Source organism: Periplaneta americana, chromosome 10, assembly GCF_040183065.1.
Source record: "Periplaneta americana isolate PAMFEO1 chromosome 10, P.americana_PAMFEO1_priV1, whole genome shotgun sequence".
Lineage (NCBI taxonomy): Eukaryota > Metazoa > Arthropoda > Insecta > Blattodea > Blattidae > Periplaneta > Periplaneta americana.
In genome coordinates this window covers 170,964,671-170,981,386 of record NC_091126.1, presented here as the reverse complement: position 1 = coordinate 170,981,386, position 16,716 = coordinate 170,964,671, and the positions used below count along the sequence as shown (strand labels likewise).

The 16,716-nt window shown below is 34.8% G+C and overlaps 1 protein-coding gene across 1 annotated transcript in view; it reads right to left on the bottom strand.

Moving 5' to 3' along the window:
• The window catches only part of cos (kinesin-like protein costa), an 85,732-nt gene that overhangs the window by 58,753 nt on the left and 10,263 nt on the right, over positions 1-16,716 (bottom strand). The window contains exons 5-9 of the mRNA XM_069838403.1: positions 12,765-12,948; positions 9,019-9,239; positions 4,722-4,963; positions 2,211-2,419; positions 325-612 (exon numbers count right to left, since the gene is read on the bottom strand). Coding sequence (XP_069694504.1) covers positions 325-612; positions 2,211-2,419; positions 4,722-4,963; positions 9,019-9,239; positions 12,765-12,948 — 1,144 coding nt within the window. The remainder of the gene's footprint in view (positions 1-324; positions 613-2,210; positions 2,420-4,721; positions 4,964-9,018; positions 9,240-12,764; positions 12,949-16,716) is intronic.

The window sequence follows — 16,716 nt, the reverse complement described above, 5'->3', positions numbered from 1 at the left end:
AAACCTTATGTATTTCATATTTCAATAGTGGAAGGAAGTTCAAAAGAACACGATTTCGAAAGTACAATACATTTTATGGTATGCTAGGGAAAGAGTCTGTGATGAGGCGATAGTAGCGATCCAGGTGGTGAGCAACTATCTATGAATGCATATTTCAACTGTCTATGCATATTTAGTAAGTATTAAGCTTCGTGACTGTATATAGCAGACTGTAATGCCACTACAAAATCCTTCTTAAGAATTACAAGAAAAAAAAAATTCACAAAAACACTTGGAAAATATCTAGCTGAATCGCCATAACAACCTGAAAATGCATGTTCTTACCTTGTTCTTCAACCAGGAAAGACTCTGAATCATCATTCTTTTCGTCTTCTTGTTCTTCTGTAACATACGAGTCTCGTTTGTTTCTTACAGTGCCATCAGTTCTGCATTTAAACTTCTGTATTAGATCATCTAACTTCTCTAAGAAGTCTGGATGTTGAGATTCCTGGTCACTTTCTGTCTCAGATCCACAATGAGATTTATCATCCACTGTCTTAGAATTTCCAAGAGTTTTCGAAGCAGAACCCTCAATAGAAGTCTCACTCTTCTCCTCAGACTCAGTGATTTCATCTGAAAAAATATTTCAACTTTATTAACCCAGATATGCCTACCGTCCTATTAAAAGGACAGTAGTCGATGTTTCAAATTACCCTCTCTACAGTCAACGCATTTACTTTTTCACAGGTGTCACTATTACTGGTCTTAATTAGAGGCTTGCTAGGTGTGGTAAGACTGGTAATTAGAGTTCTGGTCATCGTTGAGTTTGAGATGTGGACGTGAGAATTGTTCATTTATTTCAGCTATGGCATCCGAGATGCAAATCAGATAAGAATGTTAAATATTTTTACAGTTCGCAATTATTTTACAAATTGTTGTAGATCAAATGACTCCTAATAAACATAAATATAATGTGAAACCACAATGTGTTCGAAATATCTATTCATTGCGACATGACAATGACGAAAACTTATGTGTCCTTTTAAAAGGACAGTAGGCATATCCCCATATATTTTGAAATTGTTTCGCTTTTTCAATTTCAGTGGATTTTCCCTGCATGAAATGCTATCTACGTTTGAAAATTATGCTACAGGGGAAATTTCATCTCAAATACAGACATTTCACTATAATGCAGCCTACAAATGCCACACAGAGTTCGTGTGCAATCAAAATTGGGTTTCTGGCACCTTGTCAGCCCACTGAGGTGTGTGGATATGAAGGGAAAAGTTGAGACAGTGTCGGGTGTAGTTGCTGGGTAGCTAGTCGGCAGAGTGTTGGTGCGCTAAGCCAAAGGTCCCGGGATCGATACCTGGCTCCGGAACAATTTTTCCTTTAAAATTATTCAAGTCTGCTTCACAGGGAGATATACCTGAAAGCCAGATTTGCACAGAAAGATCTGTTTACAAGCAGAGGACTGGTGACGTTCTGGAGGGAGGTATTGAAAGGACATAAGTTCCTATTGTTTTTCATTTAGTATTTTTGGAAGAGGTCTTATTTTCTATCTAAATTGTCATTGTCGTAACAATGTAGATTTGAGAAAATGAACTGAAACCTGTCTTTCGACATTGCCATAGCAATTGCTTCATTATATGTATTGTCACTTCTCTCCCAATATAACCTCCTCCTCGAAACTTCAACACTCTTTTCGCCTATTACTTACGTATCAATAGCAATACGGTACTATTCAATGACGAAAGCATTCCAGAGTTAAAACGAATTTAGGCACAGTGCATCATTCTTCAGAATAATATTAGTAGTAATAATAAAGAAACTATAATAAAATAACAACGTAATAATTTGTTAATAATAGTAATAATAGTAATAGTAATAATAATAATAATAATAATAATAATAATAATAATAATAATAATATTTGTAAATTACAACAATTACATTGTTTCCTTTCCTGTAAGCATAGTATACAATTATTCCTCAAAATGTATGCTCATATGCCTACTGTCCTTTTAAAAGGACACCTGTTTCAAGCTCAACCAGTTACAACTAGAATGTTTCGACACCATACAAATACTTCAGTTATATACTGCATTAAATGAGATTTTAAAAATACACAAAAATTGCAAAAAAACATTTCAGGCATATCTGGGTTAAGACCAAAAAACCCAATATTGTATGACGAACCTATATGCAGAATGTTCACACTGCCAACTTACCGATCCTCTCGAGTGTTCGTCCCTCAAACCCTCTGTAACTTGCGGCATCATCGCTTCCAACACATTCTTCACACTCTTGCTTGAGACACAGCCAGCGTTCGATTTGATCCTTTTCATCACGAGAAAGGTATTTACTCGTTACTAGCTTGCTGAATAAGTCCTCTGCATTAGCAACAAGCTTCAGCCACTGAGATGCTGCGAATTCAAGGCTGCAACAAATTTACTTCAAAAAGTAGTTCATAAACTATTTCTAAAAATATAACATGATTAAACTTAGGGATAAAACAGTTTGCTTCCTGGACTGGATTTCATTCTTGCATAAGCCAACCTTGGGCATAATTTTCCGTTATGTGAGGCACAGAATAAACAATAGTTTGTTTACTATGAGGGCAGACAAGGAAGGAAAATATAAACTGTGACATGTGTCTTCTTAACGTAATCACTAAGGTGATCAGTGGCGAATTGTTGTGAATATGACAGGATAAAGTAATACTCTCGAAATTAATTTTGCTTGAACAGATCAGTTTCTGTCAGATGCGTTTCCAATTCAATGTGGGCTAAAGCAAGGACATGCACTATCACCTTTAATTTTTAACTTTGCTCTAGAGTATGCCATTAGGAAAGTCCAGGATAACAGAGAGGGTTTGGAATTGAACAGGTTACATCAGCTGCTTGTCTATGCAGATGACACGATTAGGGAAAACACGGGAATTTTACTGGAAGCAAGTAAAGAGATAGGTTTGGAAGTAAATCCCGAAAAGACAAAGTATATGATTATGTCTCGTGACGAGAATATTGTATGAAATGGAAATATAAAAATTGGAAATTTATCCTTTGAAGAGGTGGAAAAATTCAAATACCTGGGAGCAACAGTAACAAATATAAATAATGCTCGGGAGGAAATTAAACACAGAATAAATATGGGAAATGCCTGTTATTATTCGAATGAGAAGCTTTTATCATCCAATCTTCAAAAAATCTGAAAGTTACAATTTATAAAACAGTTATATTACCAGTGTTCTTTATGGCTGTGAAACTTGGACTCTCACTTTGAGAGAGGAATATAGGTTAAGGGTGTTTGAGAATAAGGTGCTTAGGAAAATATTTGGGGTTAAGAGGGATGAAGTTACAGGAGAATGGAGAAACTTACACAACACAGAACTGCATGCATTGTATTCTTCACCTGACATAATTACGAACATTAAATCCAGACTTTTGAGATGGGCAGGGCATGTAGCATGTATGGGCGAATCCAGAAATGCATATAGTGTGTTAGTTGGGAGGCCAGAGGGAAAAGACCTTTGGGGAGGCCGAGACATAGGTGGGAAGATAATATTAAAATGGATTTGAGGGAGGTGGGATATGATGATAGAGACTGGATTAATCTTGCTCAGGATAGGGACAAATGGCGGGCTTATGTGAGGGCGGCAATGAACCTCCGGGTTCCTTAAAAGCCAGTAAGTAAGTAAGTAAGATTAATTTGGCAGCTTGAAACATACATTTCTTCACTCTTTCTCTGTGACTGCACTCTTTTAGATCACGGTCGAGTTACCAAAAAATTACATAACTATACTTCGTTCCATAATGTCTGACAGAAGATGTTTCCACTAAAATATTGAAAATCTAACTAGAAGTTACAACACTGTTTTTAACAATTTTAAAAGATTTACTGTGGCTATTAATTAGTGGCATAAATTTCGTCTTGCTCGTAAGTTTATAGCAGAAGTAATGTCAATGGGGCATGTATATGTCGGAACAGTTCTTTTTACAAATCAATCTCAACAAAATTAGGTGAAGACCTCGTTTGACAGATTCTCACATGAAGTCCATTATGAGGATAGCTTCCAGGAAAACTGGCATTGAAAGAATTATTTCTAGAGAATATCACAAAAATTTAGAAGACTGAAACTTTCACGAATAAGGACAATGTTGTGTGTGTGTGTGTACGCGTGCGTGCGTGTGTGTGTGTGCGTGCGTGTGTGTGTGTGTGTGTGTGTGTGTGTGTGTGTGTGTCTGTGTAAAAATGAAAGTGATTTAACTTATTTAAGTTTTATTTTGAAATATTCGTCAATATATAAACATTTTGTGAAGGTGTCAGGACATTTACAATTTTCCTTTTCCTGTCCCCTGAGTAATGCAAAAGCAGGGCTTGACTGTATCTCTTTTTTAAACCAATTCTTTCATAATCACTCCAGTTACAGAAATATGAAATGGAATTCGTCATTTTCACAGGGACTGCTAAAAGAGCACAATAAAAATTTCTATAAATGTCACGTAGAGACCCAGAAACAAAATTTGGGCCACCAGAATTTTCAAAGTTCCAGTTATAACATTCTGGGCATGTGCAGTATGTCATAACTAGAACTTGGAAAATTCAAGTGGCCCAAATTTTGTTTCCAGGTCTGTACACACCCAACAGTAGATTCCAGAACACCTTTGCACTCAGATGTCACCTGAAGTGTGGCATTCCTTTAGTAAGAAGTAAAGTACCGAGTGAAGATTTCAACATACCCAAATGTATCAGCATTTGTGCTCCTCTCTTCGGAATCCAGGACATCCGTATACTGCTCCTCTGACGTAATTTCTGTGACTAGAGGATCACGACTTTCTGTTCTCCCATTTATTACTGGGGTATTGTTGATGGCTCTCATTCTTGTAAGGAATCTTAAAGTGTTTAGAGTTTCATCAAAATCAAGAGAAGCAGGTGACACACATCCAATCACCAAGGTAGTAGCTTTCCCGCCAAATGACTTCTACAAAACAAAAGAATTACAAATTCTGCAGTTTGTATTTAAACTCCAAACTTTCTTGGGGAGAGCATGTTGATAATGTTACAGGCAAAGCATGGAGGGCACTTCACTTTATTATGAGAATCTTGAGAAAGGCTAGCCCCAAATCGAGGGAAATAGCATATCTAACATTAGTGCGACCGTTAATGGAATACGGAACTATGTGTTGGGATCCCTATAGAATATATCAGATAAATTCCTTAGAAAGAATCCAGTATAGGGCAGCTAAATTTGTTAAAGGTAAAAGAGAAGATGGGAACGATACGATAAAAAAACTTAAATGGGAAACTTTGGAAAACAGACATAGGAAAACTAGAATAACATCATTGTATAGAGCACATCTAGGTCAGAAAGCATGGGTAGACATAACGGCTTGGTTAGAAAAGCCAACGTACTATGGTAGGAACGATCATGATTTTAAAATCAAATGTAGGAAACAGAAAACGGATGTAGGTAAATTCTCATTTTTAAATAGAACTATAAATGATTGGAATGACCTACCTGCAGCGGTCTTTGAGGGCTGTCCTTCCTTAAGGAGATTCAAGAATAATTTAAAGAGTTGTGTATAAAGTGAAAATTAAAATTAAGGTGACATTCAACATTTAATTTTTTAAGGTGACATGTATTTATCTAGCCTAACGAGTTTACTTCCTTGGTTTGAATTGTAAATTATTTAAAAATAGCGTGTAAGAGGGCCTTAGACTAGAAATGTTTAGTTTAAATGTAGTTCTGTTTATAAGTATGCATAAAAATGCAATTATTTGACTTATTTGAACTGTTGTATCAGTGAAGCGAGGTGAGTCAGTGAAGTTATGGTTTTACAGTGCAGTGAACAGTTCCGATCAGTGATAATTTATAGCGTCAATGAAATGTGTTCCATAGTGTCAGTGAAATGTGTGCTAAAGTGTCAGTGAAATGCGTCATAGTGCCACTACAGGGAATGAGATGAGAGTAAAGTGAAAGACTATTGAAACTTATGTAGGACCTATACATAATTATGTAGGTTGTGTTGTAAAATTAGGTGTTTTATTTTATGTTTTATTATTATTGTGTTAAATTGTATTGTGTATTCTTATTGTATTGTGTATAAAATTGTATGTGTGTTGTAAATTGTATTATGTATTGTAAATTTTATTGTGTATTGCTTATCATTTTAACTGTGTATTGTTAATATTGTATATACCACTGCCACGGGGTGCTTGCCCACTTGCAGCGTAAATAAATACATACATAAACTTACTCCAATTTAAAAACACTATTGCCCACGTGCATCAACGTCGGTTAGTGTAACCACCGGTTAAAATTATCACCTAACCCGTGGTTAAGCATTTTTACAGTGGATCGACCCCAGTTACAACTTAAATAGGAGGTTAACCACAGTAATCTCTAACCGGCCATATTCGAGCGGTTAAAGGAGATAACCAGTGATTAGTAGACCACGTAAAGCAAAATGGCGGCCAGAGCCACAGATGTTTATTTTGAAGATGATTATTATTATACAGTACTTGAATTAGTTGGATAGAGTGTGAGCGTGAAGTTTCTTTAGTGGAAAGAGAGAATTCTTACGAGGAATTAAGTGACAGAAAATTTCAGGAGGGATTTCGTTTATCAAAATCTACAAATGGATCACTTGATATAACACAAAAACAGTCATATTTCTCCTATGAATCGGCTGCTTATGTTACGATTCTATGTAACTGTTATTTTCTGTATTTTAAGAGAGAATACTCGAATATCTCTTTCTCTATGTCACTGGCTGAAGAAATAGAGGTTATGGATGGATCTTAGGATAATGAACAGGTCCCTGATGTAAATGGGATCCTGGATCGTACACACATTCCTACTCATCTTTTGCATCTTTTCCTTTATGGATATTATTTCTTTTTTATATAATATATTTACATCTAGTAAGTAAGTCTATCAATACTTCAACCTCACATTGGGATACAATCATTTTTGCATCCAATTTTCCATTTTGTACGATTTTAACCTAGCAACACTGAAAAACAACGAAATGTAACTCGTAAATATAACAGAGCCCAAAGGCAAACAAATGCAACGCGAAAATGTAGGACACGTTCATTTCAATGTAGAAAAGAGTGAGCGTAGTCGTTTTTAGACGTTGACTATTATCTTTGCAGTGGTATGGATGCTTTCCTTTAGTCATTTTGTAGAAACAGTGTACCATCATAGACTTTACTCTGGTTAAATGAGGTGTCAGCTAGCCATGTTTAAGTAATCGGTGATTGTGAATGGTGCACAGAAATGACATTTTAACCACGGTTACTGTTTAACTGTCGTTTCGTAATCTATGATTACTGCGTTTTTAAGCGATGTTGACGCACTTTGCCAATAATATATAATCACACCAATGGTGTTCACACAACATATATCAGATAAGCACTGCTTGCTCAATATGGGGTTACCGGATACTTGTGAGTGAGAAACAGGAAAAAAAAATTCAAAATACAGGGCAAAAGCAAGAAACAAAAGAATCTTGTAGGTCATACATCTTATGATTATTTTTAGATTAAAACTGTCACTTTATGCTGCAAAATTGGCACCGTAGAAGTGGGTAAAGTCAATCAGTGCGATTTTTATTGAAAATTATATATCTTCTCAGTTACTTGTTAAAATTTTGTTATGCTGACTTCATTGCCTTACATTGCAAATGTAAGCGAGAGGGACATCAAAAAGCCTGCGAATGCCAACAATAGGAACACTGTGTAATTACCGATGAAGTAAAAATTGTTATTTTCAACTTTTTCTCTTAAATGAAAGCAAAGTCTTACAAACTCTAAATTATATCAGCAGTGAAAGGAGACAGGAAGTATACGTAAGTACTTTTCATTGAGATTGTATCCTGAAATAATAGCTTTGCAGTTCGTAAATATTAGTATTGAAACTTATTATTTTAAGAAAACTTGTACCTTTGTAGGGTTAAGTCGATCATGCTATCGACCTACTCGAAACAGATAGGACCAGCAGGAAGAATAAATTATTCACCAAAATACCTCCAACTAACACTCATAAACAGAAAAGTGTCATAATATAGCTTATATTGATGGGATAGTGGGGACAGAGGAAGACGAAATTATGGTGAATTTCTTGCATAAGAGAAGCACTGCCAAAGGAACATATTTTGTACACCCCTCTGTACCTCACTATGGGAACAACGTAGTTTCTAAAGTGGCAGGAGGAGGGGAAGATTTCAATAACATCTGATATAAACCTAAGCAATGTTGAATTGCATTTTAGATTATAATTGAAGGGTGGTATTTCAATGTAAATTTTGAAATCTTAAAGCTTTGTTTGTTGGTATGTGAAGTATTAAAATGTGTTTTTGTTTTATAAGTTGGCAATCATAGTCACGATTGTACAGTGGAGACCTATAGGCCTAATTGTATCGAATAGTATGATCACAGTAACAAAAGATACACTATATAATGCTATAGGCATATATTGAAGATTATTATTGTTTTTACACCCCTTATAACAAATAAAATATATGTAATACACTAAATTTGTTTTTTAAAAACATAAACAGTGATCAACTTTACTCCGCAATAATTTAAAATCGATCTTAAACTAAAAATTCAATGGTGATCAACTTTACCCTATTTAAGCAGGTAACTTCGATCACAAGTCAAATAAAAAAAAACAGTTTTTTTATAGATTGTAATTCAATTCTTGTAATGTGTCTTCATAAGTGAAGGATATGACAACAAAATGATATTTTCTGAGGAACTTCGCTCCATTGCATAACCTCAATATCATTAAAAAATTGCAAAATTTTGATCGACTTTACCCTCTTCTACGGCACTTGAGGTCTTGAAGCACAGGTACAAAGAAAAATGCAACAGAGTAAGAAATAATTGTGTATGAAGATCGAAATAAAGGTAATTTTTATGTCATTCTTCATTGATTTTAAGGTCATAAAATCATCTTTTTATGTCTTTTTAAGTATTTTAGGTCATTCAAATCCGGGCCCTAAGATTCTATTCCATAAAAATACTCACTTTAAGCATCCTTGTTAAAACAGACTGCATGTAAGGGATTTGTACATGCTGCCATTGTGGTTCTGTCAGTGTCGAAACCACATTTCCTAAAGCTACCAAACCGCGATCTAGATTAATAGCTTCTGCTATGAAATGACTGCCAGTTTCTACTAAGACTGTCTTCTCTGAACCTCCGAGATCAGTGAACTGGGCTTTTGAAATTCTATGATGGACAACATTATCTGTAAAACAATTATAATAAAACAATTAATATACAAATGAGTTCTTCATACTTTTATATTAAATGTTTACAAGGACAAGATAATAATTATCCACACTTTTGTGTTACATTCGTTCGGGTCAAATTTCTGCATATTTAAAGGACACAACTAAAATTCTTTCTATCATTTATTATCATAATACACCGCTCTCTTAAATTGACTGAGTATACTGCGAATTAAATCAATGGCCTTTCTAAAACATGCTATGGAATGTTTAATTAAAAAAAAAAAAAACAACAATTTTTATCTCAAAAAGCAAAAACAAGCAAAATGTTATTAAACTTTTTTGTTTGAAATATGGCAAAGAAATAACCCCCTGAAAGTAATGACATTACTTATGGTTGACTCCGTACTGTATATTATATTTCACCATTACCTTAGAGTGCACCAAATAAGTAATATTGTTGTATGTTACATCTAAGAGTTTATGTTCATTTCGCTATTTCATTTTAATAAATTAACAATTAGAAGTAGAGTCAGTAGAAGAAAAAATCAGCAGATACAAATTCAATTGGCTAGATCATGTAAGAAGACTGGAAAATTCAAGAATCCCAAAAATTATGATGCAATATAAACCTAGAGGACATTGTCGACCAGGAAGTCCTTCAAGAAGACTGCTAGATGGGGCCGAAACAGGTCTAGAGAGGCCTAATTCGTGAAGGATGATGATGATGAATATACTGCGAGGCTTTAATGTACTGGTATAGGGTGACCAGCGAATAGGGATTATAAAGAATGGACACTTCGCGTCAGTACCTTTGATGTAGCCGGACTGATTTCAATGACCTTCAAGCCAGCTAAAGCGTGAGATTCTGCTTTCTCCCTAGAGTTGGCGCTGACATCACACCAGCTAGCAGTCGACACAGCGGAAATATAACACACATAATTAATATATCTAGGCACATTATGTACTCAAATAAAATAAATTGGATCCATAAAATAATAAATCCGTCATTAACTGTAATGTCTAGACTCTAGAGTTCCTTTATAATGAGAGTTGAGACGTTGAACCCAACAACAATTAAAGTATGTAATGATTTGATAGCGCTGAAAATGGAAAAACAAAACTCTTACGAGAAGTAAAACCATATACCTATATTATATTATATACAAATATTAAACGAATTCGATACTTAATTTTATAATGTATTGTATTATTTTATAATATAATTTATGATATCTGAAATATAAAATATTATTATTACAACTAGTTTGTCACTGAGAAATAAGGAAAAGCTGTTAACTTGAATTTATTTGAAGCAAAGCGTTACTGGATTATGCAATAAGGTAGGCGATGTTTGGATCCCATGTCTCAACTCTATTCTCAATTATTATCTTAGCGTATGCTCGATTACACTAACCTCTAGCACTTGAAAGTGGAACTATACGCTGGCGCACAGAGAAACAAAACACAGGAAAATTCGCTCAGTGTCCATTCTTTATAATCCCTATTCGCTGGACAACCTTTCAGCCAGGTACGTATACGCAAGTGTGAAATAATTTTAATTTTAATGTTCATAAAACAATAAAATTTGAATAACCTGGCCATTGTATATAATTCACTACATCTGCGTTTGGTTATGACTGGCGAATGCTTTCACTGGGGTGACCAGATGGTCTCGTTTGTTCGGACATGCCCTCTTTTTCAGGCCTTTGTCTGGGGTGTGGGTGGATTTAAAAAAAAATTGAGAAATATCTTCCTTTTCGTCACTTGTATGTATGACTGATATTTTGAAATTATCTGATTTAAAGTCTTTTTCAAGTAATTTGCCTGTAGGTTGTAATGATCATTGCTCACAGGTGGCTAGTAAATCGAGAGATCGAGGTGCAAAAGTAAGTCTAAATAGATATTTTCTATCTTTAATAATAACTGTAGTTCCTTTGACTTCCATATGTAGCTAATTGTAAAATAATAATGACTTTTATTAAATTTTAACATAATTATTTTGTAATAAAATAGATATTAATATACTTTCAAATATGATGTAAGCCTAAATGTGCACTGTAAATATTTTGTAATAAAATAGATATTGACATAAATTAAAGTACAATATAGGCCTAAGTCTAAATCTAAATACATATTTTCTGTCCTCTTTTTCCGAACAATGTCCTCCTTTTTGAAGCTTTGTGTCCTCTTTTTTATCGATGTGAATCTGGTCACCCTATACCAATACTGAATCATTCTGTAAATGTTTAAAACCATATTATGTGTCCTAACACACCCCAAGATAAGATGATTTGAGAAGCAGGTAAAGGCTGGTTCACAATAAACTGGAAACGAGAATCGGAACGAAAACGAAAACGGTAAAATTGTTACAATGTGTACATTTAAATGTGAGCATTCACAATTACCAAAAAGCTTGCCGGGGCCCAGGAACGGAGAGTTGGCCAAGTTTCAACTTTGGCGTTCACGTTTCCTATCACAGCCCACTAGATTCATTCTATTGCCATCTAAAAACTATTTTGTCGTCGTATATTTTGTAGCAAGACGACCGTGATATAACCTATGCATTATTTTGTTCTGTGCATCATGGAGCAAGTTTTATTTGATGAGATTCTAATATTGAGTGTTGAGGAAAATCCTCACGTTTACGATAAGCAGCATGCCTCGTATAAAGATGAGAAAATGAAGGAGAATACGTGGCTTTCAAAAGCTGCATCTTTGAACACCGATCGGAAGCGAATCATATTTTATTACTGTATTGGTTGTAGTACACACTACATATTCATGCTTCAATTCAATAACTACTGTTGTGTTCATTTTTGTTCTATTACAAATGTTTCTTCTCTAAATATTTTACATTATGGTAGACTTAAAACAAGTTGTATAATAAAGATGCGTGGGCATATTTATAGTACCATACCTAATGAAATGTTTCAGTTGAAATTTCGAAGTTGGTTAACCTGTGTTTATGTTAGCTGCTTTGTACTCATGAGAGAATGCCATTGGTAAATTATACACAAATAACATCAGAATGCGTAATATCGACTTTACATATCGTTATTGACATACTTATCGATATGCATAGTCGTCTACATTCTCGGTTTATTGTGAATCAAAAATTTTCATATTCACGTCCTCTGCTTCTCGTTTTCATTCTGGTTCTCGTTCCCGGTTTATTGTGAATCAGCCTTAATATAGGGTGTGACTTGGAACATTTTTTCTTACAGTTTAGTAATTATTCTGGTTAATATAAATTAATTTCACATTAAAAACAAATTCCTGAAATAGAATCCACTAATTACCTTTATGAATAAAATTAATAACTGTATTCTTCTTCAAATAACATGAAAAGTTTGATGTTGAATTACATGAATACTAACCACGTTTACAAGATTCCAATCAGACCACAAGATATTGCTCTTCTTAAGTGTAAGAAGGAAGTGTTAACTCATTTTAGATTTCAGACAGATCTCAATTGTTACTCCCATGGTCCCTTAATGTGAATGGTACAATTTATTTGATAACCCTCTCCATATACATACCGACAATCCACTGCTGCTCTAGGGTCAACGTGAATATGGAATGAGAGTGACAGGTCTGCTGCTGCTGCTGCTGTGCTGCAACCCACCCCACTTGCCTGTTGGTCATTCCGACATGCAGGCAGTTAAATACTTCGCTAATGCTTTGACATTCAAACTCTTCGGCTCCAATGACGACAGTATCATCCTTCGAAACACAAAATATTGTCAAATTATTGAAAATTAATATTTATTAGTTTTAACGAAAATTAACTGACAAGCGAGTTCAAATAAAACAAAAAACAAACACATCTACAAGAGATATGAGAAGATCCAAACATTGCAAAAAAAAAAAATTTAAAGTTACTGACTTCATATGGATGAATGACAAACAGCCAAGTATAGTGAGGGTCACATAAGAATAGTTCCTAAACAGCAAATATTGCCGTCTTGTCAGTGTTGCCAACTATTACCAGATATCACACGATTCTATGTATTAAATTACTTATTTACTTACCGTACTGTATGTTGGAAGGTTATTCTAAATAATTCAATAATTTGTAACGTATTTTCGTAGGCAAACTATACGACAAAGGAATCAACATGTCAAGTATTTTGTCTGGCAATACGAAATTCATTGGTTTAACTAAACAATTGACTCACGAGACCTAACCTAAAAATGTATTTTGTTTGACCACATAAAATTATTAGTACTAACTCCGAAAACTTACCTGACTATAGTCTTGAATTATAACCACAACGCAACACATAAAATAATTGTTATGTATTAACATTAATACTGATATTAATTAATTATTACTATGTTCAAATTTCACTAGCTTCCAGTAATGGCTCAGAAATCTAGTACAATTTTAATTTCAAGGAACTCCAGTACTGACAAATATTGTCGAAATTTGTTTCAACTGCCAACATACCAGTTACAAAATCACTACCATTTGAGGAGCATCATTTCAAAACGTATTAAGTCCCCCAGTGGACGAAATTAAATTTGTTACTTTCTATTTATTTATCTTTCATGCTGTGAACTCTGATGGTTCCAAGTCGTCATATTTGTAAACTGTGAAACCAGTACTTAAAAATGGTTTTGCGTAGTGTTTTGAAAACTTCTCCTGTTTACGAGTAATCCAGTTTTTCGTCGTTCGTGTAAAAAAATTGTAAGTTGCACATAATACGTTTTGAAACGATGCTCCTCATTTGTAATGTTCGTCAGTGTCGAAATTCGGAACGAAGTTGGCAAAAGAAAATTCAACCTGCAAACTAGAAAATCACCACAATCCACTAACATATGTAGTAATGGGGGGGGGAAAATGGTTAGGTTTCACCCTTAGGGTATGAAGGAAGCTGATCCGGACTATACCCACTGTTAGTAAAAATAAAAGTTTATGCTTTTAAATTGAATTAATCTGCTGGCTGTATATTGTGTATTGTTTTACTCATGTATAAACCCCACATTTCTTGCCAAAATTTGCCATAAAAACAGAGCTGGGTACTAAACACGAGCTATTGTATGCAAGGAGTTGGTGAAATGGTACACTGACTTGCTGAGGGAGCTGAAGAGGTCGGTCCACTGCAATATGTAAGTCAAGATGGCGGCTATTTCTTCCACTTAATTAGCATTTCTACTAATCATGAATTAAGGGGGTGACCTGGAGAGAAATATCCTCCCCCTCCCCCCAGATTTTAGGAAGTCCACTCAGAGAATAAACTTTTTCAAAAACTGTAAAAACTGTAATCTTCATCTTACGATGTTTGGATGACGTATATACGTCCGTTGATGTGACATATTAATGAATTAAATACTATTATAGTCACAATCATGCCATGGTATGAAAGAAAAATTTCACAACCTCGAGCGGGAATCGAACCTGCGACTTCCTGTTTTCCGGTCAGGCGCTCTACCGGAAAACAGGAAGTCGCAGGTTCGATTCCCGCTCGAGGTTGTGAAATTTTTCTTTCATACCATGGCATGATTGTGACTATAATAATATTTAATTCATTAATATGTCACATCAACGGACGTATATACGTCATCCAAACATCGTAAGATGAAGATTACATTTGTAAAGTTTCTTTCCACCCATAAGCAGTGCTGACTAAGATCAGACGCTATGGACAGTACTCTATAACGGAGTCGCCAGTATGAAAGGATAATTCCGAGCCTTTGGCGTGAGACGAACTCGATAGCTCTGTGGTAGAGCGCCTGACCGGAAAACAGGAAGTCGCAGGTTCGATTCCCGCTCGAGGTTGTGAAATTTTTCTTTCATACCATGGCATGATTGTGACTATAATAGTATTTAATTCATTAAAATTGTATTTTAATTTGATATGACTTTTCAGTAACTGAAATAAATTCTGTTATGTAGATTTAAGTAGTTGTTTTCTTGAAGGTTGGTGATCTGCCAGACGATCTTGATTGGTTGAAATTTAAACCACTTGAATTTTCAGTCTTCATTGTTAGTGTTAAGAATTCAGGTGTGCCGTGTTTTTATTGGTGTAGTTTTCAGTGTTAGTTTTGTTTAGCAAATATAATAATTTTGTTTCCAAAATAATTGCAGCATATACAGTACTACGCGACCAAGGCAGGATCCGTCATGGCAGAATGAGGAACTCCGTGCTAGTTGCATATGTTTACTGCTGGAGTGTCGTCACATCCAATGCCTAGCGTTTCAATCTGGTCGCAATGCCGTGTGTAGGAAGACATGTGTTTCGTAGCCAAGCGCTGAGCATTTTTTATAATGCCATAAAGTTTTGTGTTGAAAAAAAGACAACTGGTTTATTCCTACCTCTATGGAAGACAATAGAGCGTGCTACAGCTATTGTGAAGTTAAATAAGGAAACAATTAGTAGAATTAGAAAGGAAGGTAAAGAATGTGAGAACAAGGGTGTAGAAATATCGACGCGAAACAAAGTTAGACGACCTCCTCCAAATAGGTTGAATTAGACGACATGGACAAATGTATCATAAGAAGAGAAGTTCAAAAATATTATAATCTCTACAAAGAGCTTCCAACATTAGGAAAGTCGCATAAATTTTGTAAGAGAGAGATAGGTTTTAAAGGGTGCAAGGAAACTTTACTAAAACTCATACTATCCATGGGGTTTGCATTCAAAAAAAGTATAGATAAAAGGAAATATCTAATAGAAAGCTCTGACATATTAGCCCGTTATGTACCTGGATGAAACATAGTTTCATATTCATTACAATTACACTGTCCACAAACGTTGGCAAGACGTAAACATACCAGGAGTTTATACAAATAGCAGTGCACGTCAACGATTTATAGTAGCCCATGCTGGTGGTAGTGATGGTTTTATACCGGGTGCTTTCCTCGTATATTATGTCCGGCGTCCGGCCACTTTAAAATGCTAAGGTAAGAAATGTGTATCAAATGCAATATTGTATAAAATACAGTACCTACTTTAGTTTACGTTACTTTCGATTCATGTTCCCTCCTTTACAAACACCGATGTTGTAATGTGTTTTCTGAATAGATTCCTATGTGTGTAAGCAAATGATAAAATAAAAATAAATAAAGTTAACTATATATACGAACATATAACAGATAAAGCTTGTTAATAATAATGAAACAAGAGCACAGTGCTTCAGTTTGCATCTGATGCGGACTTTACAACACGATCTGTGTTGTGAAGCGAATCGCAGCGCCACCAAACAAAACGGTTCCCGCCTTGGTCGCGTAGTAAATATAAATGTTTCATTGTACAATTGCAAAATAACAAGCGACATTGTTTACTTTTCTTAAAAAGAAACGATGTATAGAGGAGCAGTGGAAAGTACACCTGTTGCATTCAATGAAGAATATTCTCAATTCGCTTTTAGTGAAAGTGAAACCTGTGAACTGGTAATTCTCTCCTACTCATTCAATTAACATAAAATTATGTAATCTTATTGATACTTGGAAGTAATAAAAATAATCACACTTGCTAGTGATTCCAA